This window comes from Triturus cristatus, chromosome 2_1 (assembly GCF_964204655.1).
Source record: "Triturus cristatus chromosome 2_1, aTriCri1.1, whole genome shotgun sequence".
In the NCBI taxonomy this organism is placed as follows: domain Eukaryota; kingdom Metazoa; phylum Chordata; class Amphibia; order Caudata; family Salamandridae; genus Triturus; species Triturus cristatus.
In genome coordinates this window covers 45,088,304-45,115,228 of record NC_140581.1, presented here as the reverse complement: position 1 = coordinate 45,115,228, position 26,925 = coordinate 45,088,304, and the positions used below count along the sequence as shown (strand labels likewise).

At 47.2% G+C, this 26,925-nt stretch overlaps 1 protein-coding gene across 2 annotated transcripts in view; it reads right to left on the bottom strand.

The window, feature by feature from the left end:
* LOC146863690 (uncharacterized) overlaps positions 1–17,308 on the bottom strand; it is a 367,891-nt gene extending 350,583 nt beyond the window's left edge. For both annotated transcript variants that reach the window (XM_085627822.1, XM_085627823.1), the window contains exon 1: positions 17,105–17,308. In XM_085627822.1, coding sequence (XP_085483948.1) covers positions 17,105–17,264 — 160 coding nt within the window. In that variant the 5' untranslated portion in view covers positions 17,265–17,308. The remainder of the gene's footprint in view (positions 1–17,104) is intronic.
* Positions 17,309–26,925: the final 9,617 nt, after the last annotated feature.

Below are 26,925 nucleotides of genomic sequence, written 5' to 3'. Positions count from 1 at the left end.
CTCACTTTGCCACTGGATTCAAGCTATCCTGGCTGATGAGGAGTGTTACCTCGAAGTCGGTCACAGGATGTTTGTTTCCAGTCCAGAGAAGACCTGGCTGGACAGTTCAGTCTAGAATGTTCCCATGAGGCACAGGGTCATGACTGATTTTCATATAGCTGGATCTGAACTGGAGTGGTGAAGTGAGCTAAAGAACGATGATGGATTCAACCCAGATCTGTGACTGCGAGTGAGTGTCTGAAAAGTTTCAGCGTTCCCTCCATCATCTCCTTGTGTTTGCTTTGATAATTTACATACAGCAGTTATAAAAGCTATAAATGCAAATTGGATTCCAGCAGGCGTGCAACACCCACAGGACTCAAAGGGCTTCAGCCCCCCCCAATCGTGTGTGTCAGCCCGGGCTGAGGCAGCTTCCCGGGCTGACACACAGACAGTTTTTGAGCTTACCGCAGACGCACCTGAGTACTTCACAGGTCTTTGAAAGACCATTTACGTGTTGTTTTTCATCTCCACTCTGCCTATTTCTGGAAGAATGAGCCCCCCCCCAATTTTTTGTAGAGCCCCCCGCCCTGAAATGTGGCTCTAGTTGCGCCTCTGGATTCCAGCAATGCAACATGTATAGTGGTGCATCTGACTTCCTGTGAACCCCCCCACACCCCCAGCGCCTTGAGACGCTTACGGGTGAGTAGTCGCGCTTAACAAACACCTGACTTCTGAGGTGTTAAAAAGAGGTCCCCTCTTGAACCTGGCTTCTTTTTTTGAAAGGTTCCCCCTAGGTTTTTAGGTCTCACCTGAGCCAGCGCATGCGCTGCTCAGAGAGACATTTAGTATACCGGTTTCCAAAGTGCTACCAGACCTCGCTGGCTTAACGCTTGCGTTCACACGAGCGTGCACGCATGCAGCCGACAATCACTGCTGCGTACGCACCACTCGCGTGCTTACCACACAGCGCGTCCCGTCCTTGCGATCGCGATCACTTTCGTTTTGATCGCGATCACGATTACTTTCGCTTTTATGGCCGCGCGGCGAATGCTTGTTGACCCAGACATCTGAATTGCTAAACTGATAGCCAGAAATTGAAACCCGCTGGAAGCTGACCTCTGCCTGATCTCGGCTTCATGCAGACTTTGCAGTATGGATGTGATTAGCTTTTAAATTGCCCGAAGTTTATTGCTTTTTTGCTCAGGCTGTTCTGTCGCCTGTGAAAGATAGAATTGACTCAAAAGGACTCGACTAGAAAATTGTTTGTGACGTGAAGCAGGCCTCCTCGCATGAAAATCCACCGTTGCTTTTTGTGACCATGATGGCGATGTCTTCGCACAAACACGTTCAGCGTGGTTGTGCGACTTCAGTGTGGTGCCATGTTAAAAATAGAAAGGCCGGATTTTCGTAATCGGGGGGCGCAGCGTCCCTAACAGCGTTATTTTTCCTGAAGAGAGTAATGTTGTGTTGCCCCTTGCGTTAAAAAAGTCGCCCTCCCCAAACTGGCATAGTAAACTTTCTCACATTATTATGGAGACAGAAATACTGCAAGCAAGTTAAAGCATTTCAGTGGAGCAAACATTTCCTCTCAGAAATGTATAACAAAACTGTTTTTTTTATTTATCATAATAAATGTCAGCTATGTAATCTTTGCAAACTAGTCAAATAAATAAGGGAAGTGAATATTTCAGGTGAAACAAAGATGAGCATCTTGAATGAAAAAAATCAAAAGTGTTTGGAGGTCGTTTGAAGTTTGCAAATGCATCAACCAAACAAGCATTGGCATAGCCAATAGGTCTCGCTTTTGGGACCTTATAAGTATTTAGTTATGCATCACAATATCCTTGGTGCAACAACATCAACTGTTGCATGGCTAAACACTTATAAGGTCCCAAAAGCGAGACCTATTGGCTATGCCAATGCTTGTTGCCTTGTGTTGCTAAACCCATTTTTGTTGCCATTAGGGTTTTTTTCCCTGCCAACCAGTGGTAAAGGGCTTGCGCTCTCTCCATACTGGTAGAAGCTGTCTGCCTTTTCCGTGGGAAGAGATCTTATCTTGACAGTGAATGGGCTTAAGCAGTGGGAACAGCTTTAGTAGAAGAATCGTAAATGTGTGCAGCCAGGGGAAATAAAAACAAAACGTTACACACAAAAGCGAATGAACACAGTAATTATTAAGGGCCCCCTTTAAAGATATATAAAAATGATTTAAATAGAAGAGATTTTACAAGTACAGCTCAAGCGCTGTGCAGGCAAAACCTCAAAACAGTTTTTTGTCCACCCATTGTAATTGGGCGTAAGAACTTACAACCAATTCTCCAATGGCCCTTACTCCGTCGGCTGTTGGAGAACTTTGGCCATGGCGATGACGGAGTAGTCACTGCCAAAGCCAAACATGTGCCCCACCTGCATATAAAGCGGATGGGCAAACACATCACTGTGTTGGCGGGTTGGGAACCCTGTTGACATTGTGACAGAGTCCCCTCTCCCTCAACATATAAACCAGCCCCTTATCTTTGAGAAATCAAAACATGAGGTTGTGTGAAACGTGAAGGCTGATTGAGTTAATCTTTGTAGTTTACTGAAGTGTAAACCATTGTGGAATGTTCTGTTCAGACTTCCAGTGATGAAATAACCTTTACCCAGTAACAATTTGGGGCATATTATCAAGCCAGGCGATAAAATTATCGCCGCTTTAGCGGCAGAAAACTGCCGCTAAAACGGCGATAACCGGCTTGATAATATGCTCTATGAAATTCCAATTGAAGCTCAGGTTAAATGTCCTTCACATTTAACCTGGGCTTCTATTGGAATTCTCTGCGGCATAATGACAAGCCCATTATCGCCGTTTTAGCGTCAGTTTTCTGCCGCTAAAGCGGCGATAATTTTATAGCCTGGCTTGATAATATGCCCCTTAATGAGTTGAAATGGACTCTTTGCTCTGATATTTAGCGCCTCTATGAAGAAACTTTTACTATTTAACTATTTACCTCCCTGGGGGGAACTGCTGATAGTCGCCCCATGCGTGTGTTTGCTAACGATTGTAGGCCGTATTTATTGTCCATGTTTGTTATGATGCTTATTTGAGATGACGTCTAAAGGTTTTCTGGAAACTCAAATTAACGATTTATTAAGTGAGGGGGAAAAAATATAGATTTTTTTTTTTATCTTACATTCAAGATTTGGAATAAACTGGACATTGTATTCCTACTATGACATTTCTTGTCTCAGATCCCTATTCCCAATGGATGTAATTTTTTAAAATTTTTAAAGGGACTGCTCCGAATATATTCTGGATTTCTTTGTTCATATTTTCCCACTGCCCCACACCGACAACAAAAGCTTGTTTGTGGATTATTTGTTGTAGTATTTGTCTACAAATTGTTTTTTCACTGGCTCGTATTTCAAAAGATAATAGCATTATGTGCCAAATAAAATGTTACATCGTGTCGAATTAAGTTCTCGCAGTAGTAAGACCAGAAGACGGAAGGGGAGGCTCGGCACTTGTTGTTAAACAGACTCTGCAGTCACTTTCTTGGGTTCACCTCTCCTCTCTACAGGTGGACACTGACGTCTAATCACAGCACTTAGGGGCATATTATCAAGCCAGGCGATAAAATTATCGCCGCTTTAGCGGCAGAAAACTGCCACAAAAACTGTGATAATGGGCTTGATAATATGCTCTATGGAATTCCAATTGTAGCCCATGTTAGACGTCCTTCACATTATCTGCCATTTGTTTCCACTGTCTCTTTAAATGCAAATATAAGAGAGGCCCCAGCATTCTCAGCAGCAGGGCTCAGGGGAAGTCGCGTTCTTTGGCAAACTCCGTAGAGAGCATACGAGAATGCGTATACCATGATGAGAACTTTAAAATGTTTTTTTATTGTTCAAAATAGTGGGTAATTCGGTCCTGTTCTACCCTAAACATGTTCACATTTCTATAAACACATCACTGTGAGATAAAAGATACTCAGTGAGCTGTAGTCAACAACGCTCCTCGCCATTAGCTTGGGTTTAAAACACTGGTTTGTGTATTTAGCTTCTAACAGGTACCAAAGAGCAGAGGACACAGACTCAAGTGGAACTCAACTTCAGTCACATCTCTCATCCTCTTATGTGACTGAGTACCACAGGTCACTTTCTGCCCAAATACACTTATGCGTTTTACGAGGCAGCGTTACATAAAAGGTTCCTTCAACAGACCTTGGTCAGCGACATGACTTCATGCTCACACCTCTTTACTTCCTCCTGGCGGTGTTAACACTCACGGGTGAGCGCACAAATAGGTTTATCTTTCAGGGACCCTGCTTTTATTCCCTACACTCATCATGAAGTCTTCTTTTCGCAATGGCGCGAGGTTTTCTAAGGCATATAAGGAAAGAACCCCCTCACCTCAATGCTGCACCCAGGGTCGGAGTGAGGCAGAGACTAGCCTTGGTAGCAAAATAAAGGCCCCCTCTCCCATTACTGAATTAGCGGCTAAAAAGTGCTCCATGTTTGCAAATTGGGGCAGTTTTGAACTTGTAAAGAAATGTTGTATACGTGTTTCATTAGATATGGCGGTCGGAATGGATTTGAGCTTGCTGCAGGCAATATTTGTTTTAATATCAGGGAAATCAGGCAAGGGCCCAAAACGTAGTGAGGCGACATTAACATTCCCTATCAAAAAATTTTTGGGCCCTTGCCTGTCGCGGGTACTTGGGCCTCCCACACAAGTGAGGCACCATTTTTATCGGGAGACCTGGGGGAACACTGGGTGGTGGAAAATTTGTGTGAGACCTGTGATGCCACAACTTTCACACACAAAAACGTGTGAAAAAAGTGTTTTTTTCCAGCTAAAATTGAGGTTTGCAGGCGATTCTGGGTAAGGAAACATTGGGGGATCCAAGCAAGCCATACCTCCCTGGAAGCCCCCGGGTGTCTAGTTTTCAGAAATGTGTGGGTTTGGTAGGTTTCCCTAGATGGCCGCCGAGCACGGGGCCAAAAACCCAGGTGACCCCTCTTGCAAAACCAGGTGGTTTTGAGATAGGCAATTTTGATGTCGCCTCACTATGTTTTGGGCCCTTGCCTGTCGCGGGTACTTGGACCTCCCACACAAGTGAGGCACCATTTTTATCGGGAGACCTGGGGAAACGCTGTGTAGTCGGAAATTTGTGTGAGCCCGGTGATGTCACAACTTTCCCACACAAAAATGTGTGAAAAAGTGATTTTTTCAGCTAAAATTGAGGTTTGCAGGGGATTCTGGGTAAGGAAACGTTGGGGGATCCATGCAAGCCATACCTCCCTGGAAGCCCCCGGGTGTCTAGTTTTCAGAAATGTGTGGGTTTGGTAGGTTTCCCTAGATGGCTGCCAAGCACGGGCAAAAAACCCAGGTGACCCCCCTTGCAAAACCAGGTGGTTTTGAGATGGGCAATTTTGATGTCGCCTCACTACGTTTTGGGCCCTTGCCTGTCGCGGGTACTTTGGCCTCCCACACGAGTGAGGCACCAATTTTATCGGGAGACCTGGGGGAACACTGGGTGGTGGGAAATTTGTGTGAGCTCGGTGATGCCACAAATTTCCCACACAAAAATGTGTGAAAAAAGTGATTTTTTCAGCGATAATTGTGGTTTGCAGGGGATTCAAGGAAAAGTCGGGGGATCCACGCAAGCCATACCTGCCTGGAAGCCCCAGGGTGACTAGTTTTCAGAAATGTGTGGGTTTGGTAGGTTTTCCCTAGGTGCCGGCAGAGCTAGGGTTCACAAACTACAGCTAGGCACTTTGCCAAAAAAGGGTAATTTTTCACTGCGAAATTGAGGTGTGACCACATTGCATTTTGCGCCGTTTCCTGTTGCGTGCACTTGGCCAACCCACACAAGTGAGGTACCATTTTTCTCGTAAGACTTTGGGGAACGCGGGGTGGGTGGAAAATTGTGGATCCTTGCAGATTCCAGAACTTTCCACCCCAGAAATGTGGGGAAAATGTGTTTTTTTGGACACTTTTTTAGGTTTGTAAGGGATAATGGGTAACAGAACCTGGTGGGAGGTAGCTAAGTCACCCCATCCTGGATTCCCCTGGATATCTATTTTTCATAAATGTATAGGTTTGCTAGGTTTGCCTAGGTGCCGCCAGACCTATGGTTCAAAAACTACAGCTAGGCACTTTGCCAAAAAAGGGTCATTTTTCACTGCGAAATTGAGGTGTGTCCACGTTGCATTTTGCACCGTTTCCTGTCGCGGGCACTAGGCCGACACACACAAGTGAGGTACCATTTTTCTCATAAGACTTTGGGGAACGCGGGGTGGGTGGAAATTTGTGGATCCACACAGATTCCAGAACTTTCCAGCACAGAAATGTGGGGAAAATGTGTTTTTTTGGACAATTTTTTAAGTTTGCAAGGGATTCTGGGTAACAGAACCTGGTGGGAGGCAGTCAAGTCACCCGATCCTGGATTCCCCTGGGTGTCTAGTTTTAAAAAATGTATAGGTTTGCTAGGTTTCTCTAGGTGCCGGCAGAGCTAGGGTTCAAAAACAACAGCTAGGCACTTTGCCAAAAAAGGGTCATTTTTCACTGCGAAATTGAGGTGTGACCACGTTGCGTTTTGCGCCGTTTCCTGTCGCGGGCACTAGACCGACCCACGCAAGTGAGGTAGCATTTTTCTCGGAAGACTTTGGGGAATGCGGGGTGGGTGGAAATTTGTGGATCCACGCAGATTCCAGAACTTTCCACCACAGAAATGAGGGGAAAAATTGGGGTTTTTTTTTTACACTTTTTTAGGTTTGCAAGGGATTCTGGGTAACAGATCCTGGTGGGATCAGTCAAGTCACCCCATCCTAGATTCCTCTGGGTGTCTAGTTTTCAAAAATGTATAGGTTTACTAGGTTTCCCTAGGTGCGGGCAGAGCTAGGGTTCACAAACTACAGGTAGGCACTTTGCCAAAAAAGGGTAATTTTTCACTGTGAAATTGAGGGTGTGACCACGTTGCGTTTTGCGCCGTTTCCTGTCGCGGGCAATAGGCCGACCCACACAAGTGAGGTACCATTTTTCTCGTAAGACCTCGGGGAACGCGGGGTGGGTTTGAAATTTGTGGATCCACGCAGATTCCAGAACTTTCCACCACAGAAATGTGGGGAAAATGTGTATTTTTTTACAATGTTTTAGGTTTGCAAGGGATTCTGGGTAACAGATCCTGGTAGGAGGCAGTGAAGTCACCCCATCCTAGATTTCCCTGGGTGTCTAGTTTTAAAAAATGTATAGGTTTGCTAGGTTTCCCTAGGTGCGGGCCGAGCTAGGGTTCACAAACTACAGCTAGGCACTTTGCCAAAAAAGGGTCATTTTTCACTGCGAAATTGAGGTGTGACCACGTTGCGTTTTGTGCCGTTACCTGTCGCGGCCAATAGGCCGACCCACACAAGTGAGGTACCATTTTTCTCGTAAGACTTCAGGGAAAGAGGGGTGGGTGGAAAATTGTGGATTAACGCAGGTTCCAGACCTTTCCACCACAGAAATGTGAGGAAAATGTGTTTTTTTTGGACAATTTTTTAGGTTTGCAAGGGATAATGGGTAACAGACCCTGATCGGAAGCAGTCAAGTCACCCCATCCTGGAATCCCCTGGGTGTCTAGTTTTCAAAAATGTATAGGTTTGCTAGGTTTCCCTAGGTGCCGGCAGAGCTAGGGTTAAAAAACTACAGCTAGGCACTTTGTGGATCCACGCAGATTCCAGAACTTTCTACCACAGAAATGTGGGGAAAATGTGTTTTTTTGTCAATTTTTTAGGTTTGCAAGGGATTCTGGGTAACAGAACCTGGTGGGAGGGAGTCAAGTTACCACATCCTGGATTCCCCTGGGTGTCTAGTTTTCGAAAAGGTATAGGTTTGGTAGGTTTCCCAAGGTGCCGGCAGAGCTAGGGTTCAAATACTACAGCTAGACACTTAGCAAAAAAAGGGTAAATTTTCATTGTGAAAATGTGGTGTGTTCACGTTGGGTTTTGAGCCATTTCCTGTCGTGGGCACTATGCCTACCCACACAAGTGAGGTACCATTTTTATCGGGAGACTTAGGGTAATTTAGATTTGTAAAGCAACTGTTATTACCTATTGATTTTTGATGCATTTCTGCCTTCCAAATGAAAGACATTGTGTAAAAAGGAGTCTTTTTGAAAAATGACCGATAATTCTCATGCCAGTATGATTATTCCCAAGTTCGAAAATGTGCAAATATCTACTGTTTCTAAACTCTATATTTTGTTCCCATTTCAGAAATACATAGGTGTCTTTCATACCGATTTTTCCATGTATACATTTTCCCACAATAATTGATATATACCCGGTACATAATAAAAAACCATTGCAAGTTGCTGCTCAGTTTTTGGCTCTGGGCTCGGCGGGTTCTTGGTGAACCTACAAGTCCTATATATCCCCACAACCAGTAATGTCCAGCGGATGTAACTGTATATTGCTTTCAAAGAGCTGTCATAATTAGAAGAAGTTACAGGTGAAAACGTTGACTCAAAAGGCTGCTTTTTTCAACTAATTTTCAATTTTTCCTATATTTAACTGTTAGTTTCTATAAAGAAACCTTAATGGATCTACACAAACGACCCCTTGCTGAATTCAGAATGGTATCTACTTTTCAAAAATGTATAGCTTTCCAGGATCCATTATTGCTTTCATACCCATTTCTACCATTAACTGGAAAGAGGTTGAAAAGCACAAAAAATAGCAAAAATAGGCTATGTACCCGAAAAATGCCAAAACTGTGTTAAAAATGTTGGTTTTCCTACAAAAGTCTGTCATTCCCTAAAAGCTGGGAAAGTGGTAATTTCAGCCCCACAAACCCTTTTTTGATACCATTTGCAGAGAAAAACCCAGACGCTTTCATTTGCAGCCCGTTTTTCCAATTTTTCCCAAAAAAAACAAAATATTGCTGTATTTTGCCTAATTTCTGGGACCCCTCCAGGGGAATCCACAAACCCTGGGTGCCTTTACAATCCCCATGATATTGGAAGAAAAGGATGCAAAATTGGCGTGGATACCTTATGTGGTCAAAATGTTACAGGGGCCTAAGCGCGCACTACCCCAAATAGCCCAGAAAAAGGCTTAGCACAGGGGGGGGGGGAAGCCTAGCAGCGAAGGGGTTAAAGCTGCACACACGTGCTGCAATCGCAGGCCTGAGGCATGTTTTAGAAGGTGCTACTTAACTGGGCAACACAGTCAGTGCTGCAGGCCCACTGGTAGCCTTTACTTTACAGGTCCTGGGCAAATGTAGTGCCACTGTACTAGGGACGTACAAGTAAACTAAGTATGCCAATTAGTGACAAGCCACATCTGACATGTTTGAAGGAAAGAGCACCATCTCTTTATCACTGGTTAGCAGTGGGAGAGGGCACTACCACTTTCAAATGTCACCAGCCGCCACTGGTAGAGGGCACCCAAGGACAACAGAAACGATTTCAGCAAAGATAGAGGAGTGAAGAACCAGTCTGAGGACGACCCTGCATGAACGGTCTAGTCCAACGTGAATCTTCATCAGTCGAGAGGGAAGAGCAGGTCACGTGCCTCTCTTATGCCTGAAATCCTACTGTCACTCAGCCATGGTTTTTGAGATGTGTTTGACGCGTCAGCACCCAACAGATGCCCAGCCCCCACAGTGGCATAACAATAGCCTCCTCAAGCCCTGTGGTACGGGGGGCGAGGCCCCAGGGTGCCCCTATGGGACTGTGCATAGGTGGCAGGCCCCTGGCCTGAGAGCTCCTGACTGGTTCCAGAGTGTGGGGGCCCCCCTCCATGTACATTGCAGGGGGGCCCTCTCAAGTATCGTTACGCCACTGGCTGAACCCGAGGTGGAATCATGACGGTGCATCTGAAATACAATTTATTTCAGGATTTCTGTCTCCTTTGCGGCCCTCCTGCTGAGCAAGGGATGTGGACTCCCTGAAACCGCAGATTTATGGACCCAGGATAAGCCTAAGGAAGGCCTGCTCTGGTTAACTCGAAAATTATATATTAACATTAGGAGGAGTATCTGTATGAGGCTTGTATCGGGCTGGCTGTTAAATTTATTTATTTATTTATTTTATGTAGTTTGTAGAGCGCACAGCTACCCCCGAAGGGGTGTCCCGGCGCTAGAACCTGAACCTCCAAAGGAGAGGAGAGGAGCAAGAAGGGGAAGTAGCATAATAAATCAGAGTCCAGAGAAGAGCCAAGTTTTAAGTCTGGCCCGGAAGATGGATACAGAGGGACAGAATCTAAGATCGACTGGCAGTGCGTTCCATAGTTTAGCCGCAATTACACTGAACCCTCTGCCACCCATTCTGGATAGTCTGAAACGGGGAGAGATCAGAAGGCGTAGGTCATTGGATCTCAAGGATCTGATGGAACGAGATATTGAGACACGTTTTTTCAGGTAGTTTGGTCCGCGATCGTTGATGGCTCGGTAAGTGAGAGTGAGGACCTTGAACTGGATGCGGCTGGCCACAGGTAGCCAGTGCAGTTCCTTACGATATGCGGTTACTGATTGACGGTAGGGAATATTGCCAATCAGTCTGGCTGCCGCATTCTGAATAATCTGCAACCGGTCAATCAGGTATTGGGGAGCACCCGCATAGAGGCTATTGGCATAGTCCAGGTGGGACGTGATGAGGGCATGGGTAACTGTACGGCGGGAGTCCAGAGGGAGATAGGGAAGTATTTTTCTAATCATGCGCAACTTCAGGAAGCAGGCAGAGGTCACTTTATTAATCTGAGTCTTGCATGAGAGGGAGTCGTCAAACTGGAAGCCCAGGTTGCGGGCCGAGTGGACGGGAGAGGGAGCGGGATCAAGTGCCGCGGGCCACCACCAGGAGGATGGGATGGAGTTTTTCTGGTTAAAAAACAGCACCTCTGTCTTGTCTGCATTGAGTCTAAGATGGTTTTCAGACATCCAGCCACTGATGTTGTGGAGGCACTGGCGGAAGTTGGAGAACGCGGAGTCAGAGTGGTCTCTAAAGGAAAACACTAGCTGGGTATCATCAGCATAGGAGACCACCCTGACTCCGTGGGACTCCACCAGACCGGCCAGTGGGGCAAGATAGATGTTAAAAAACAGAGGGCTGAGGGCAGAGCCCTGTGGCACACCGCAAGACAGGGGTTTTTCCTCCGATTGAAAAGGCCGCAGCAATACCCTCTGACTTCTTCCTGAGAGGAAGGACTCGATCCAGCTAAAGGCAGTGCCACCAATTCCAATCTGTTTTAGTCGGTCAAGGAGGATGGGGTGAGAGACTGTATCGAATGCAGCGGACAGGTCGAGGAGGACTAGCATGGCCTCCTCGCCCCTGTCCACGCACTCCCGGATTGTCTCCGATACTTCCAGCAGAGCCGTCTCTGTGCTGTATCCCGCCCGAAAACCAGATTGTGAGTCGTGCAGTAGTGAGTTGCTTTCCAAGTACTCCGTGAGTTGCAACTGCACGGCTTTTTCCAAGACCTTTGCGGGTTTGGGGAGAAGGGAAATGGGGCGGTAGTTGGAGAAGACAGTGGGATCAGCGTCTGCCTTTTTTAGAATGGGGATCACCAAGGCTTCCTTCCAAGTGGTGGGGAAAAAGCCATGGTGGAGGGAGGCGTTCCAGATGGTGAGGAAAGAATCGGCTAACGAGGGGGCCAGCTCACCCATGAGTTTGGCAGGGACAGGGTCAGAGGGTGCACCAGCCTTACAATGAATGAGTAGTCTGATGGCATCCTCCTGGGTGAGTTTATTAAAAGCGAGGAAGGACGGTAAAACAGGGGGACTAGTGGACGGAGGCCGGGATATTGGCCCTTTGGGGAAAGAGATGCATAGCTTATTGATTTTTTCAAGGAAGAAGTCCGACAGTCCTTCGCACAGAGTCTGACTAGCTGAGTTCTGAGTGGTCCTGGCCGGAGGATTGATGAAATCTTTAACGATGGTGAAGAGGGTTTTTGAAGAGTTTTTAGCCTTGGCAATTTGAAGCGAGAAATAATCTCTCATGGTGATTTTTTTGTGTTTGAGGAATGTTTTCAGGGCAGCTTTGTAGGCAAGCTTAGCTTCAGGGTCGTAATTTAGTCTCCACTTCCGTTCGAGTGCTTTGCATCTACTTTTTTCCTCACGAAGAGAGGTGGAGAACCAAGGAGCAGAGGGGCGAGATCTAGTAGAGGCAATGATTTTCAGGGGAGCAATGTGGTCGATGGCATTGACGAGGGCGGTGTTAAGCCTGGTGATATTTCCGTCGATATCAGAGGATAGATGATCCGTCTGGAAGTGAAATACCGGGTCCAGGGTGGCGCATGTTACTTTGTGCCACTTCCTTCCCAGCTCCTTCCTGGGTGCAGGAGGAACAGATTTCTGGTCTAAGGCCAAAGAAAAGGGGATGAGGTAGTGGTCGGACCACGTAAGGGGGAGGGGAGGGAAGACAGTGATAGTGGAAAAGTTTGCGAAAATAAGATCTAAGGTGTGACCAGCCACATGAGTAGGACCGGTGACTAGTTGAGTGAGGTTAAGACTACCCATGATTTCCAGTAGATTATTCGCTTTCGCGCAGAGCGGGTTGTCAGCGTGGAGGTTAAAATCACCTAAAACTAGAAAACATTGATGTTTAAGAGATAGGTCGGCCAGCTGGTGGGTAAGAGCGGTAAGGGAAAGGGAAGCAGCAGTGGGGGGGTTATAGATTAGTGAACCAGCCAGTATAACTGCTGCAGAATCGGATACAGAGAAGTATAGGGCTTCAATTATACCAATGTTGGTAAGTTTGGTAGTGGTCAGCTGAAGACAAGATTTGAAAATTACTGCTAATCCGCCTCCCGTTTTACCTCCAGCCCGGTTAATACATTTTATGTCATAGCCTGATGGAATGGCCAGATAGATGTCCGGAGAGGAGGAGTCAGTTATCCAGGACTCAGTGAGAAATAAAATATCCCACTCGTCGGAGGAAATCGACAGCCAGATGTCGTTGGCATGACGGGGGAGAGACCGGCAGTTGACCAAGCCTGCTTTCAGCATCCGGTAGTTAGATGCGGGGAGCAGCGGCGTGGAATGAGAGAGAGAATGAGAGGGATAGGGAGAGAGAGTGAAGTTGCATTGAGGACAGTGAAAAGGAGCGGATTCTAAGTGAATAGGGTTGCAAGGGGTTGTGGCCACGCAGTGTGAGGAATTAAGTGAATGCAGTTGTAAATTGGTCCAGGACGTGCGAGCAGAATCAGCGGAACAGACAGGGGGACTGGCCCTGGGCCCGGTCCAGGCCCGGACGGGCCCAGACGGGCTTGCCTTTGGCGCGCCTTCGGCGCGCTGACGGCGCGCCCGCTGCGCCCGTCCGCTGCGCATCCGAGCGAGGCACATAGTTTATGCCTGAGTGGGGGGGCGTCACGGGGGCGTGGCCAGCTGAGGAGGGCGTGTCTAAGGAAGCGCCTCGCCCTCAGTAATGGCGATGGTAGAAATCGTTGCAGCGCTGAAAACGCTGTTCGTGACCAGGAGGTGAGTGGATAAGTGTTTTTTAAAAAACAGAGTGATACACAAACAATTTAAAAAGAATTAGGCTCACTCCCGGCTTCCGCCTCAGGAGACTCGTGGTTCTGTTGTGTCGCGCTATCAGCTGCGCGCACTTTATAGCCGGTATCAGGGGGCGTGGCCAGCTGAGGTGGGCGTGTCTAAGGAAGCGCCTCGCCCTCAGTAATGGCGATGGTAGAAATCGTTGCAGCGCTGAAAACGCTGTTCGTGACCAGGAGGTGAGTGGATAAGTGTTTTTTAAAAAACAGAGTGATACACAAACAATTTAAAAAGAATTAGGCTCACTCCCGGCTTCCGCCTCAGGAGACTCGTGGTTCTGTTGTGTCGCGCTATCAGCTGCGCGCACTTTATAGCCGGTATCAGGGGGCGTGGCCAGCTGAGGTGGGCGTGTCTAAGGAAGCGCCTCGCCCTCAGTAATGGCGATGGTAGAAATCGTTGCCGCGCTGAAAACGCTGTTCGTGACCAGGAGGTGAGTGGATAAGTGTTTTTTAAAAAACAGAGTGATACACAAACAATTTAAAAAGAATTAGGCTCACTCCCGGCTTCCGCCTCAGGAGACTCGTGGTTCTGTTAAATGACGTGTCTGCTGACCTCTGACCCCCTCTCCTTCTAAAATCTACCTCTTCTGCGGCCTATGCCCACCTGCCTAATATTCACTTCCGCTCTGCATCAACGTTCTATCAGTGACATCACAGGCACGTCATCTCTCACTGACTCTGGAATCTTCGCTCACACAAGTCATACAAGAAGTACACACAGATGAAATAACACTGACGCACCATAGTATGCCAGCATTACTACATTCCTACAGTTACTCTCCTGCGAGCGCTACAATTGTTACTCCCCCCCCCCCCCCCCCCAGGGGCATCAGCAGTCTTCAATTTGTTGTTGCTCGTATTTGAATTTTTCAGCAGTAAAATCTCTCTGCTGCATTTACATTAATTGAGCAAAAAGCTCTTTATCTCTCGAAATACCATGAAAAATCCCCTCGGTGGTGTCATTTCGTGAGGGGATCGTGCCCTGGTCAAATTCTGCTGACCAAGGAAAGTACCTCTGGCAGCTTTCACTACATGTATGTTAACATGTCACCAGGACAGCTCTGTGTATGTGATATCTTAATATTATTACGCACTCTTGACATCTGTGTGGCTTTTCAAACAACAGCTGGAGACTTTCTATCTCCCAGAGTGCGCTCCGCAAGCAGAGTCAGTCAGCGCCTAGAAGTTGTACCTGGCGCGCTACACAGTTACTTCCTTTAAGTGAAAGAGAACACACCAGATCCAAAGGAGCTCTGATATTACAAATGTGACCTTTCATCACAGATGCCGAAGATTAAACCAAGACTAGTGCGTACCTACTGTGTGCCACGGGAAGGAACAGGGCCAACCATTATGGGCAGAATAATGTTGGGTTATAAGTAGGGCTACCCGTTTTATGGTATTTATATTTTGAACATTTCTATCTGTATTTATCCATATTTATTTTTTCGGCAATACTATTGGTATCTATCCAAAAACGGAAAACTGGGAGCCCTTGTTACAAATGTGTCGAGCGGCTCCCCGTAATAATGGCTGAGGTGAAACTGCTGAGTTTTCACGCTCTGGGGGGTCGTCCCCAGGGCTGCAGCGGTCAGATTTCTAACCCCACTGTGCAAGGACTTGGGGGCATATTTACAAGGCGGTGATAGAAAATTATCGCCACTTTTGTGTTCGTTTTCGGCCAAAAAGCGGCAATAATTTTATCACCTAATTAGCAAGGTCACGCTAACGCGTGAAACCTTGCATTAGCGCACCTATTCTTAACGCCCAGCTTTGCATGTCTAATGAGATGCAAAGTGGGCGTTCCTGACCTGACATTACAGGAGAAATGTCGCTCAGCAACATTTCTCCTATCATCAAGCCCCACGCTATGAAGCATAGCGGCAGGAAAAGTAGCGACAACCCCTGTTATCGCTACTTTCCTTACGCCTGCTTCAGGACTGACTTAGCCATGATATCCTATGGAGGGTGGATATCATGGCTAAGTTTGTGGGGCCCTATCAACAAGCTAATGCCACATTTCGTGAGATTATCGCTGGGGTTCCAGCGATAATCTCACGTTAGGCAGTTAGCGCTAGGATTTTATCGCTATTGAGATAAGCGTTGCTAATAGCACGCTATCTCAGCGATAAAAATCCACGCTAGCCGGCGACAATAATCCTAGCGCTAAGTGCGCTTAGCGATATTTATCGCCGGTTGCTGCTGATATGCCCCTTAGTTCAGTCACTAACACGAATTAGTAATCCATTTGGACTGCAACCCATACACAACCTGCTGAGCAATACTGTGTAGCTGGTGTTTTTGGTGACGATCAGTCTCACTAGATGAGTTAAAGGACTCAGTAGAATTCCAAACCCTCTTTCGTAAATTAATAACACCCTCAAAACAGCACTAAAAGACGCGGGATAAAACTTTAAAATGTTTATTTCCAAAACCCAAGACTAGCGCATATAATATGAACGATAAGCACGCAGAATAAAAGAAAAAGCAGCCATGAGTCACTGGGCAGCGAAAACAAGATAAACATTCCTGCCATGGTTAGTAAATGTCAAAGAAATACCCTTTCAGGCATAGAGTGACGAATAAATTATGCAAAAAAGAAGGAGAGAACTCTGGGTAGTTCTCAAGTTTAGGCGGAAAGCAGCTCCTGTATGGAGCCCTCTCAACACCAGCGACACTCTAGATCTGCTCACCTCAAATGTCTGTTTTTCTATCAAAATCTTTAAGCATAGGATTAGCACAGTGCCATCCACGCCGAGATAGAAAAGGACAAAGTCTTTTGCCATTTGTACAGCAAAGTCTTTAAGCATAGGACTAGCACATTTGAGGTGAGCAGATCTAGAGTGTCGCTGGTGTTGAGAGAGCTCCATACAGGAGCTGCTTTCCACCTAAACTTGAGAACTACCCAGAGTTCTCTGCTTCTTTTTTGCTATGGTTAGTAAATGTCCAGCGTCCTGACACCCTACTGGTGCTTCTAAGCGCTATGCTCACATTGTAGCAGACGCACAACATATGAAGCCTATGGATGGAGCGTTTTACGATGAATCACCCGGCGCGCCTTCTCTCGATAGAAACAGCTGTGTGTGTATTCTCTGTCCCAGCCGCTGGACTGCGGGCCACTTCTCTGCCCCCTCTCGGAGCAGCCGCATCGGAGCAAAGTTCCCTCGCGAAGCCTTTGCAACTGATGACTAGTTTGGCTACCTTCATTCATTCCTGAGTTTGTACAGTGTCTCGCTGCCCATTTAATAGAAGGATCTAAAAGAGTCTGCGGGCGCGCACATGATACAAACAGCAGAGGTTTCAAGGGGCTCCGTCCCAGTGTTAACAACAAAGTGAACTTGAAAGAAAACCTGCAAGAAATAAAGGGGGGAACCTCTGAGGGCCCGTGCATAGCGTGCACGAGACAGGAAGGGGTGTGCAGCCTGGCTACTCAATCGAGAATAATATGGGCCTGATGAGCAAAGCTCTCTTCTGCGAGTCTGCCTCGTTCATGTGAATTCTAAAGTAAGTCCGACCTAAGTCAGGAGTAAGACACCACCACCCGCTGAGAGCGTTCGATGGCCAGGCTGCCCTGCTGCTGGGGTACTGTACACATTCACACCATCCGTACCTGCTGTGGGCTCGGCCTGTGCAGCCTTCTGAGCTCCTCGGGAGTCTGGGAGGTGCAGATTTGCATACGTGGCCTCCCCCTGGGCACCAGCCGAGGGTTGAAATCGCACTTCAGCGTATGTGACCTCGCCCTCCATGGTAGCATCGGAGAGTGGCGGCATGGGCTGGGTGTGGGGTGAGCACTTTACAAGGCACGGTGACACCCTCAGCTGGACAGGAAGTGCGGGGTGTCCATAGCAACTCAGTCTGCCAATGTGACCACAGGAATAGGGAAGTTTGATGCTCCCTGTGGCATGATTTTGTACATCTGATCAACAAATACAGAGCCGCGCCATGGGCGTCCTGTTCGTCTCATAGTCAGGGAGAGGAGCAGCGCGCACACACCCGCGTGGCAGCGACACACTTAGCATGACGCAACGAGGAGGCGGAATCTTTCAATGTGAGGACATTCATCAGTTTGTAAACTTGCACTTATTAGAGGAGACTGCACTAGGCCAAAGACACTTAATATAGACAATATTAATGATAAAACTCATAATTTGTTTGATCAAAAGGGGGGACTAGGAGCTAATAAAAGTCCAGCACCCGTGCTCCCTTCTAATTATAGTTATACAAAATGAGGGGGCTGTTCCTAAGAAGATAAAGAAAATACCTGGGGAGGGGGAGGCTAATGATCAGGAGGCCGAGCCTTCACGCACCCGAACGGGTGTCACGCTTCATCACTGGGCTTTGCTCCCCATGGGCCGGCGCTGCAATGCCCCCCAGCCCCCGCGAGAGGGCTCTTTGTCAAAGGTCTTCTGCTTTTGCCGTAATCTAGAATTAATAACTTGGTCCCCTCGACAGAGATGAAAATAAATGATGGAGTGCTGTCAATAGGGATCTACGCCCTGTGACGACCTCACATTAAGAGTAATAGGGTCGACATGTTTCAAACTGTATGACCCAGGATGGATCTCTGGCCCTTCTTCAGGACTGGAGAAAAGGCCCCACCCAACACCTTAATGGGATATGTGAACACAGTAGGTATTCCCACATGAAGAGGTATCTGCTGTACCTACGTAGAGGCAGATAAAAGGGTAGACAGATGTTTCAACCCTGTTTGAAGATTCAGAGATGCTGCGTGAACCTGCAGATGACAGTGGTCCTGCGCTAGGTGACGCCCGTAACTTACCCCTCTAATATTTGAATTGAAAGTGATTCGGTGGCCTCTCTTACCATTCCAGCGACAAGCATGTCCACTCCTGGACAAGTGATGTCCTATGTCATCAACCCACCTCGACCATTCCAACACTATCATTAATTTGCAAGCATTGTGCTGTGCTTGTTTATTGCTTTCAGATTTTGATTAGAACAAAGAAACCCCTTTACAGTAATATTTTTGTAACAAAATGCAGAATCGCAATTGTACTGGTGTCACCGTTTTCTCTTATTACTTTGAGTGGTTTTAAGATCTGCTAACACCGGGCAAAACATATCTATGTTTGCATGTTGTGGTGTATTTACAGCACAAACGCAGCCCGCATAAGAGGGGAACCCATGATGAGTCATGTTGATATGTTGAAGAAGAAAAATGTGGTGAAAAATGAAATGAGTGCGGTGGGCATGGAGGAGCTTGGAACACTAATGTGAGTTCTCAAACACCATTATAAGTGCAGGGTATTTGGTCGCATTGCCATTCACAGGGAGTGTCCAGCCATGCTTGCGGTGTGACACAAGTGTGCGCATTCAGGCCAGTTTCAGAAAGGCTGTAGAATAAAGGATAAGGTCCCCAAAGAGGGCACAGTGAAACAGGTTTGTGAGAAGGTTGTCGTGCAGGGGGGAGAACATGTCTAGGCAATTCCACTGATGATGTGGTGGAGAATGGCACACTGGTGAGGATGAGGTTTGACTCAGGGATGAGCATAATTTCTAAAGAGGTGTTTGAATCTGTCTTTCAGTACAGGGTAGCGCTGCATGGGCATCAGGCCCGGTGTGTATGGTGCTCAGTCAATTAAAAGGCAGGATATTTCATGGGTACCATTAGGGACCAGAGCTGTATGATTCCTGAGAAAATCTATGTGGGTCTCAGAGGTGGTATCATTCTGGGTTGGTCCCACAAAAAGACCTTGGTGTTCATTGAGCTCCCAATGGTCTCCGGCAGGTCTGTGTTTGTGCGTTGTTGGGCGACTGTGCTCATTTTGCCATCATGTTTCACAAAGGATTTGGGATCCATGAGAATCTATGTTAACAGCATCAGGTTTAGACCATGAGAAATTTCCAGCATTGCAAGAGATAGGAAAACACCTTTGGTGAATCAGGGTGCAGTGGGTAAGAAGCCAGCAAGACTGGAGTGCGCTGGAGTCATCGCACCTGTGGAGGCAACGGAGTGGTTGGCCACAGTAGTCATGGCTAAGAAGGCCATATCAACCTGAAGGTATTGAACAAAGAAGTTAAGAAGTTACTGTGGACTAGGATCCTTTGCTTATCATAATCGAGATGTTGTCCACAATGGCAGACGCACGGTACTTCACAACCTTGGATCTTGGGTCTGCCCTCCATCAGCTCAGACTGCACCCATACTTCAAAGATATCGCTGCTTTTGTAACACCCACGGGGCTCTTAGATTGCCACGGATGTCTTTTGTCCTATTGTCAGACATCTTTGTCTTTCAGAGAGTCACAGGAGCAGTTTTAGGAACTCTGCAAGGAGTGCATCGTTTCCAGGATGACGTTCTGGTCTTTGGATCTAGCTGCCGACCGTGCGTGTTTACACCGAATATCGAAGCCAGAAATACTGTGGGAGTAAACATTGCGTCAAGACTATCGAGGACAACAATATTGTGAAGGTAACTTTCAATAGGTAAGCAAAGTTTTACTTTATATAACACCACATATATGTACCTTGATGATATTTACATCTTCAAAGTGTGTAGGTGTGGAGTTAAGAACAGTAAATCTATACTTACCTACTCAATATTTTGGTCTTCTAGGCTGCCTTGAGCTGAGCTGTGTAGTTCCGGACGAAGCAAAGACACTAACAGCATGCACTCCTTCATGGCCAAAAAGGTTTAATTGAATTCTCTACTTACGGCGGCTCTCCTTACCCTTCAAAGTCGTCACAATGAGTATGGAGAAAAGGCCAGCAGGTTACTTGCCATCCAACTCAATCAACCAATCAAGAGTTTGTTAAGCGCAACCAGCCGCGGTGCGTCCATTGGGGCGTAGGGGCGTAGCCCCACCAGCCCTAATGCGTGGAAAAATTAAAATATAATGTTTTAAACTTTTACAATACCATTTGCCAAATTACCATTTACTTACTGCGCACATTATTCCGGCGGCGCCGGGCAGCACCCGACTTTATCGGGAGTGTGCAGGGGGGCGGGCTGGCTGGTGTGCTGATTGGATGATTGACAGGTCTAAAAAACGTTTTTTTTCCCCGCTGCCCGCATGTATGCTTCGGGCAGCAACTTGCCCGAGCATGCGCACCCAGGCCGGCCCCATTAGCTAGTAGGGGGGGGGGTGCAGGACCTGCTGGCGGCAGTGCTGGCAGCAAAAGGGCGACAGGGCGAGCAGTCACTCTGCCCTCCAGGCCAATCCTGGCGCTGCATGCAGCGCCACTGCGCCAGGATTGGCCGGTCACCGCGCAGCATGAGCAGGGGCAATCATGATTGGATGCCGAGCTTGACCTTGACGTAAGGTAAGCGTGCTGCTTGGATCCGGTAACGGTCGGGTAACGGGTTCACTTCGTGCGCGTCGCCTGAGCCTCGTGGTCGTGACTCCACTCGTGGACTGGACGGTGGTTGAGGACACACAGGTAGGATCGGTTGGGGAAACATGGGGAAATGCTTAACCAGGTCTCTCACCGCGCTAACGTGTTGCTGCTTTCTTAGGGACACATTTGTTTGATAGTTGGTTTAAAATAATGCCAGCGGTGTGACTCCCACGCACATTTGTCGATTTTATCCGTGATATTTGCATTTCTCTCCTCTTAATTGTGTTGTGTACTTTCTGTGCTGCTGTATGCAGACGTTTGGCTGGGCGAACAGCACACAAGTCGTGTCTGCGTTGTCCTTTTGCATCTTGTGTGGCACGCGATGCTACCCTTGGGTGAAATACTTTGAATGAGAGAGCATCACTGACACTTCACAGTAGGAAACGGGAAGTATGGTAGAGGATCTAGAGTTGTGACCAGAGCTGTCGACTTTGGAACGGGGCCAGGATCATCCTGGCCCCGTTCCAAAGTCGACAGCTCTGGTCACAACTCTAGATCCTCTACCATACTGCAGGATCTAATTCGGGGAAAAAGTGACCTTTTGTAATGTAACTGATGATCAGGTAAAGTGCTCCGATACCTGCGGGTCGAGCTCGCGCCATCTGAACCTGCAAAAACATGTGAATGGGTGCACCTCTGTTTGTTTATTTTCGTGTCGGGTTACGACCATGGGAGCCAGGTTCACAAATGTATTGCTACGGGACAAAACACATTTCCCTATTTTGATTTATAACTTGGTAAGAACTATAGGGAGTACTGGAATACACCAGGCGGTATCCACTTCTGAAATGTGTTAATTGTGATACATTTTAAGATCATTTCATGGCATTATTTTCATTACCATATCTCTGCCTTGTCCTTCGCTCACACACTCGCTCCACCCTACTCTCTTTCCTCTTCTGATTGCACTGTGCCTCATCTGCTGCATACCATCGCTAAACACTCATTGCCCACTCTGCCATTTCTGTTCACAAAGTGCCCCCGTTCATACACTACTACCTCTCTTCCCTGCCCCATCTGTAGACTCAATGCTGTCTCCACTCGCAGCCACTTCTGCTCACACACTGCCCTCACAGCTCCCTGACCCTTTTCCTCACATACTACCCTTTCTCCTGTGCTCCCTTTCGTCTCTGATCAATCACTGCCCTCGCTGGTTCTTGACCGTTTAGTTCACACACTGCCCTGCCCCTCGCTTCATTAGCTCCAGGCTATATTTCAAAATCATTACAACCCGCATGGCGTTTAGATGTGGGAAAAGTATTTTCCATTCATAAATATCACACCATAATTCATAGAACCGGGATTTGTGGGATTTTCCGATAGCAAAGTACACTTAAATGGAAATTCATTAAGGGTGACAGTAGTTATAGCCTGGGTTTGGATAATTTTAGCATGATCTACCTACCCCCTACAAATAGATGAATACTCACAAACATGTAGGCTTGTATATATTTAGATTTCTTCAGCCGGTGGGCTTGCAACAAGGAAATGAATTCAATTTTGCTCTAGTTAGAGATACAAGTGACTTTCCTGGGTGGATGGGAATGGGAGACGCTGATCTCTAACGGAGGTGAAAGGTGAAGCGCTTTTCCCTGGGGAGCCATATTCTCCCTATGGAAAAAGAACAATTGTTAAATCTTGAGAAGCTGTCGTATTTCAGGTGTTTTGTGTAGCTCGTGTATTTTTTTGTGTTTCTTCCTGGCAGGAAGCTCATAGAGACTCATACAAACAGCACATACTTTACAAACTGCCCACAGAATAGGCACTTTGTTTGCAGTCTGTGTCTTCAATTTGTACCTATGGCATGCAGAAAGTAATATAATCATGACGGTGGTGCTTTGACATGGGTAAATGCTGGTTTCACTGACGTAACAGTAGAGTGCTTCAAAACAGGGTTATGGTGATTTAACACTACAGAGCTACGTATCATAGTGAGGTAACTAAGGGGGATGCTGCAGGTCAGATACTAGGTGCAGTGACGTACCTGTGGCTGTTACTCTCTAGACAGAAAGAGCACTACGGTGGTCAGGATTTCGTGGACTGGCAGAGCTGCAAGTTTGTCTCGTTACAAAATATTAGCGGTAGCTTGTAAAGCTGGTCAAACCCGACTTTTTTGAGGCGTTTCAGATGAGAGCGAAATGAATTGCGCTTGTTTAATGAGCAGGTCAGAATTTAATCGCTGTATCCAGTTGCTGCATAGCAGTTTTTGATACTGAAAGCTCACCTTCTTCAGCTTCTGCTGTTGGACCACGCAAGCTTTTTTCGGAGCAATGACACGACCTGAGAAAGAAGAACAATTCAATAATCCCTGATCCTGCTTTGCATAAAACTTCTACTCCTCACTCACCAACTGTACCATAAATAAATGGAAATAAGCACATCGTTCTACTTCATTGTTTGTTCTGGCCTCGTCTCCCGGTACTCCGTAAGGGCATCATTTAGCACCTTATCGCCACTCCCCACCTTCTCTACCACAACTAATCGCTTCAGGCTTCCAGCACAATCCTCTATACCTCCACCCGATCTCTCTTTTGATTCATCGCCTGAGGTTCCGTGTAAGACGGGACGGCACTTTTTGAGTGGTGACGAATATGGACGAGTGTGGTATCTATGAACCGCAAATGACGAGTGCAGTGGGTGTGCGAAGTTTCGCAAAGCAGCCATGTATGGTTTGTCTTATTTTTGTGTTTGTTCATCTGAACCCTCGGGTTCCATTTTAGATACAGCGTCCATTTTGTTTCTTGCCCTCAAGTAGCCAGTGAACGGGCTTTTGTCCGCTTCGTGACCCTGGGACTTCCAAGATAGTACGAAGGACACGTGTTTCTTTGAGATGACTTTACGATGAGGGGAATGACACGAGTAAGGCAGATGGCCCCGCTCGAGGCTCATCTTGCCGCTCCGGTCTATTGTTTCAGTCACGCATACATTAGACACGAGGTCTTTGATCCCTCTATCGAGTTTCCTTTATTGCCCTGACACTCTTTTCTAACCTGTTGTGCATCCTTGCTCTTTCCTTACATTCTGTTTTCCGTCCTTCCTTAATGTGTTTATGGTTGAGAGGAAATGTGTTTATTGCGGAGGGAATATGTTTTTACAGTTGGGAACCGGCAAGACTGTTGTAATTATGTTCCGGCCTCCTGAAACATGAACGCGACCCTTTTGAAGTTTATTGTGGGAACTGAGTTAAACCTTTGTTTGCCATACTGTCCCATGACAAAAATGTGTATAAAAGGAGCGACCCACTTCTACGAATTTGAAGCAGTCTCCGAGAACCTACACGCTGTGTACTTCTTGTGACCTCTGTATCCCTGCAGTAAATAAACGCTGATCTCTGACGTCGCTGGAAGTGTCCCGTGTCTCTGTGTTTTGTACGCCAGAACAGGTAACCCACGAAGGTTTCAGGTGTTGTTCCCTGGCACCGCTGGGCCCTAATAAAACCCAGTCCTTCAGTTGGCGCCCAACGTGGGGCGACATCAACGGTACCGGTCCAAAGCCCGACGATCGTGAGGAACTTCGTGTGAAATCTCCGAGGGAAGGTGCACCCCGCTTCATCGATCCAGTTGTCGAAATAAGTGGCCCGACGTCCTTTCCGCGAAGATCCCCGCCCCCTGACGGCTGCGACGGACCGATGCCCTGACTGTCGACCTGTTCGGTGCCTGGCGTAGTCCTTTGTACGGCGAGACGATTGACGGGCCTTCCTGGTGACGCCATTGTTCTCTCAGTTAAGTATTTGTGGGTCGCTCCCAGTGTTCCTTTGTTGTTTGCATGGTTCCATTGCATTTGTTGGTTCTTAGTTGTTGGTTCTTAGTTGTTGGGTTTTATTTGACGATTGCAATTGCCAAAAACCGAGGGTCTTGCATTTTTGCGAGGACATCGTAATTCGATAGCCCTTGAAGTTTGGATACTTGGCTAGTGTGCACGATGCCTGGCCGTAGTACTTTGTTTGGGTTTCTCAGATGTTGCAGCATGGATTCCCGGTTGGAGGATTCCTGCCCGATACCTCCGGTTGGAACTCCGGTTTATGAGCTCTATAGTCGCCATGGCGTGGGTCCTATCATATATAATAAATATTGGGTTCGCTATACTAAAAAGGATGGTGTCCTTAGTTGGCCACCTCATGGTAGTTTCGAGACTGCCATTTTAGATAACTTGGAAGCGAAATTATTTAAGAAGAAAGCTAGGCCGGCCATGTTTGATTCCTTCCGGTTATGGCGGAAAGAGGCCAAGCAGAAAGAAATCAAACAGAATAAGAAACATAAACGAGAAGGTGTCATTACGGTGATGCGTAATGCAGAACAATATCAGTTAGATAAAAACGAGAAGGAGCAAGAGGTTAGTGCTCGACTTCACCATATGGCGGTGGACAAGTGTTATCCGTCGCTACCTTCTGCGATTGATAAGACAGGAGAAGAATCAGTGGAAGATTCGCTTTTGTCTTATCTGATGAAATCGCCACCTCCTTATGCTCCTGATGTTATGGGTCCCGTTAATCCCCCTCTTCTTCAACCTGCTGTTTTGGCGGCTGCTGGTCAGCCTGCCGTTCCTCCTGTACTTCCGAATCCCCTTGGGCCACAGATCGTACATCCCCTTGTTCAGGCTTCTCTCCCTGTTGCGCCTTTCCAAGTCCCTCCTCAGTCTATTGTTCCCGCTACTCCTGTTGCTGCATCTACCTCTACTGTTTCTGCTCCTATGGCTGCTACACCTTCGTCTTCTTCCTCTTCTCCTTCTGTTCGTAGTCGTCTCTTGACTGCTGTTGCTTCTCTTTATTCTCCGTTCTTTGGGCCGATACTTGGCTCAACTCTTTCAGATGTCGCTCAAAGACGCAGTCAGCTTCCCGATGATAGGGAACGTGAGACGTTGGTAAAGACTGCGCGTAGATGGATTCGCAATCCTGTTAGATACACCCCACGTGTAGTGTTCGAAACATTTTCTCAGTTTAATGCTCCCACGCAACGATTTGTGTTTGAAGAATTGTGTAAGTCATTAAAAGAGGAGTGGGACGATGATATGGCTGACGATCTACCACCTGAGGTTTCCGAGCTACAGCTGCGGTTTTCCGCGGGTGTCATTGTAGGCGATAAAGTTCGAGAGGCTCTGGAGCGCTTGCTATCCTTTCGGTGTACAGTGCAGCCACGTGCACTGTTTAAGGACGCGACTGCGGAATGGATGGCACAACCTGGTCAATATCCAATGCGAGAAGTTCCCCCAGTGTGGATGCCAGGTGATGCTGCTGCTGTCCCTGTTGTCCCACCGCATTTCCAGAGAGTGTGGATACACCTCCCGTGGAAGCGATCGGAGGTGTTGCAAGTGAAGCAATCTCTACCAGATCCTCGTAAGAACCCTGCGGGTTATTATAAGGAGCTGTCCCAACTGGTGGATGCGACGGTTATGAACTTAGCCGATATTGATATGCTGTTTGGTAACGTGGTGCCTCAGCCGGTTTGGACGAAAATCCGTCATGAGAATCATGTCGCCGAGTTAGGCGGTGACTGGGCTGCCCTGGTAGCGGCCGATGCCCGACAGGTCGGTGGGGCTAAACCTGAGCAGATTATTGCGGCTTTGCCCCAGAGGATAATTACCCTCATGAAGACGCTCATGCCAGCGATGCGCGTCAATTGGGATAAGTTATCAGCATGCAGGCAAAAGAAGGATGAAAGTGTGTCTGATTTCTTTACTAGGTTTGAGGAAGCATTCCTCGATCATAGTGGTCAGGACATGGGTTCTGAGGGTGGTCAGCGGTTGTTCGTTGACAAATTTGTATCGAATTTGTTGCCCGACTTGAGCAACAAACTGAAAAATTCTGAGAGTGCGTGGGCTGTTTCTACCACTGCCCAAATATTGGCTACGGCCCAATATTATGAGAATAGAGGGAAAGAGGAAAGTGAGCGTGCAGAAAAGAAAACTAAGGATCTCAAAACTAAGGTCTTGTTGCAGCAAGCTTATCCTCCTCGTTCAAATTTTAGTGATACGCAGCAGCCGACTAGATCGCAACCACAATTTTCTAGACCACAGTCGCGCAATGCTTCGCCTGCGCCTCGTTTCGTGCTGGGAGATAATCAGTGCGCATATTGT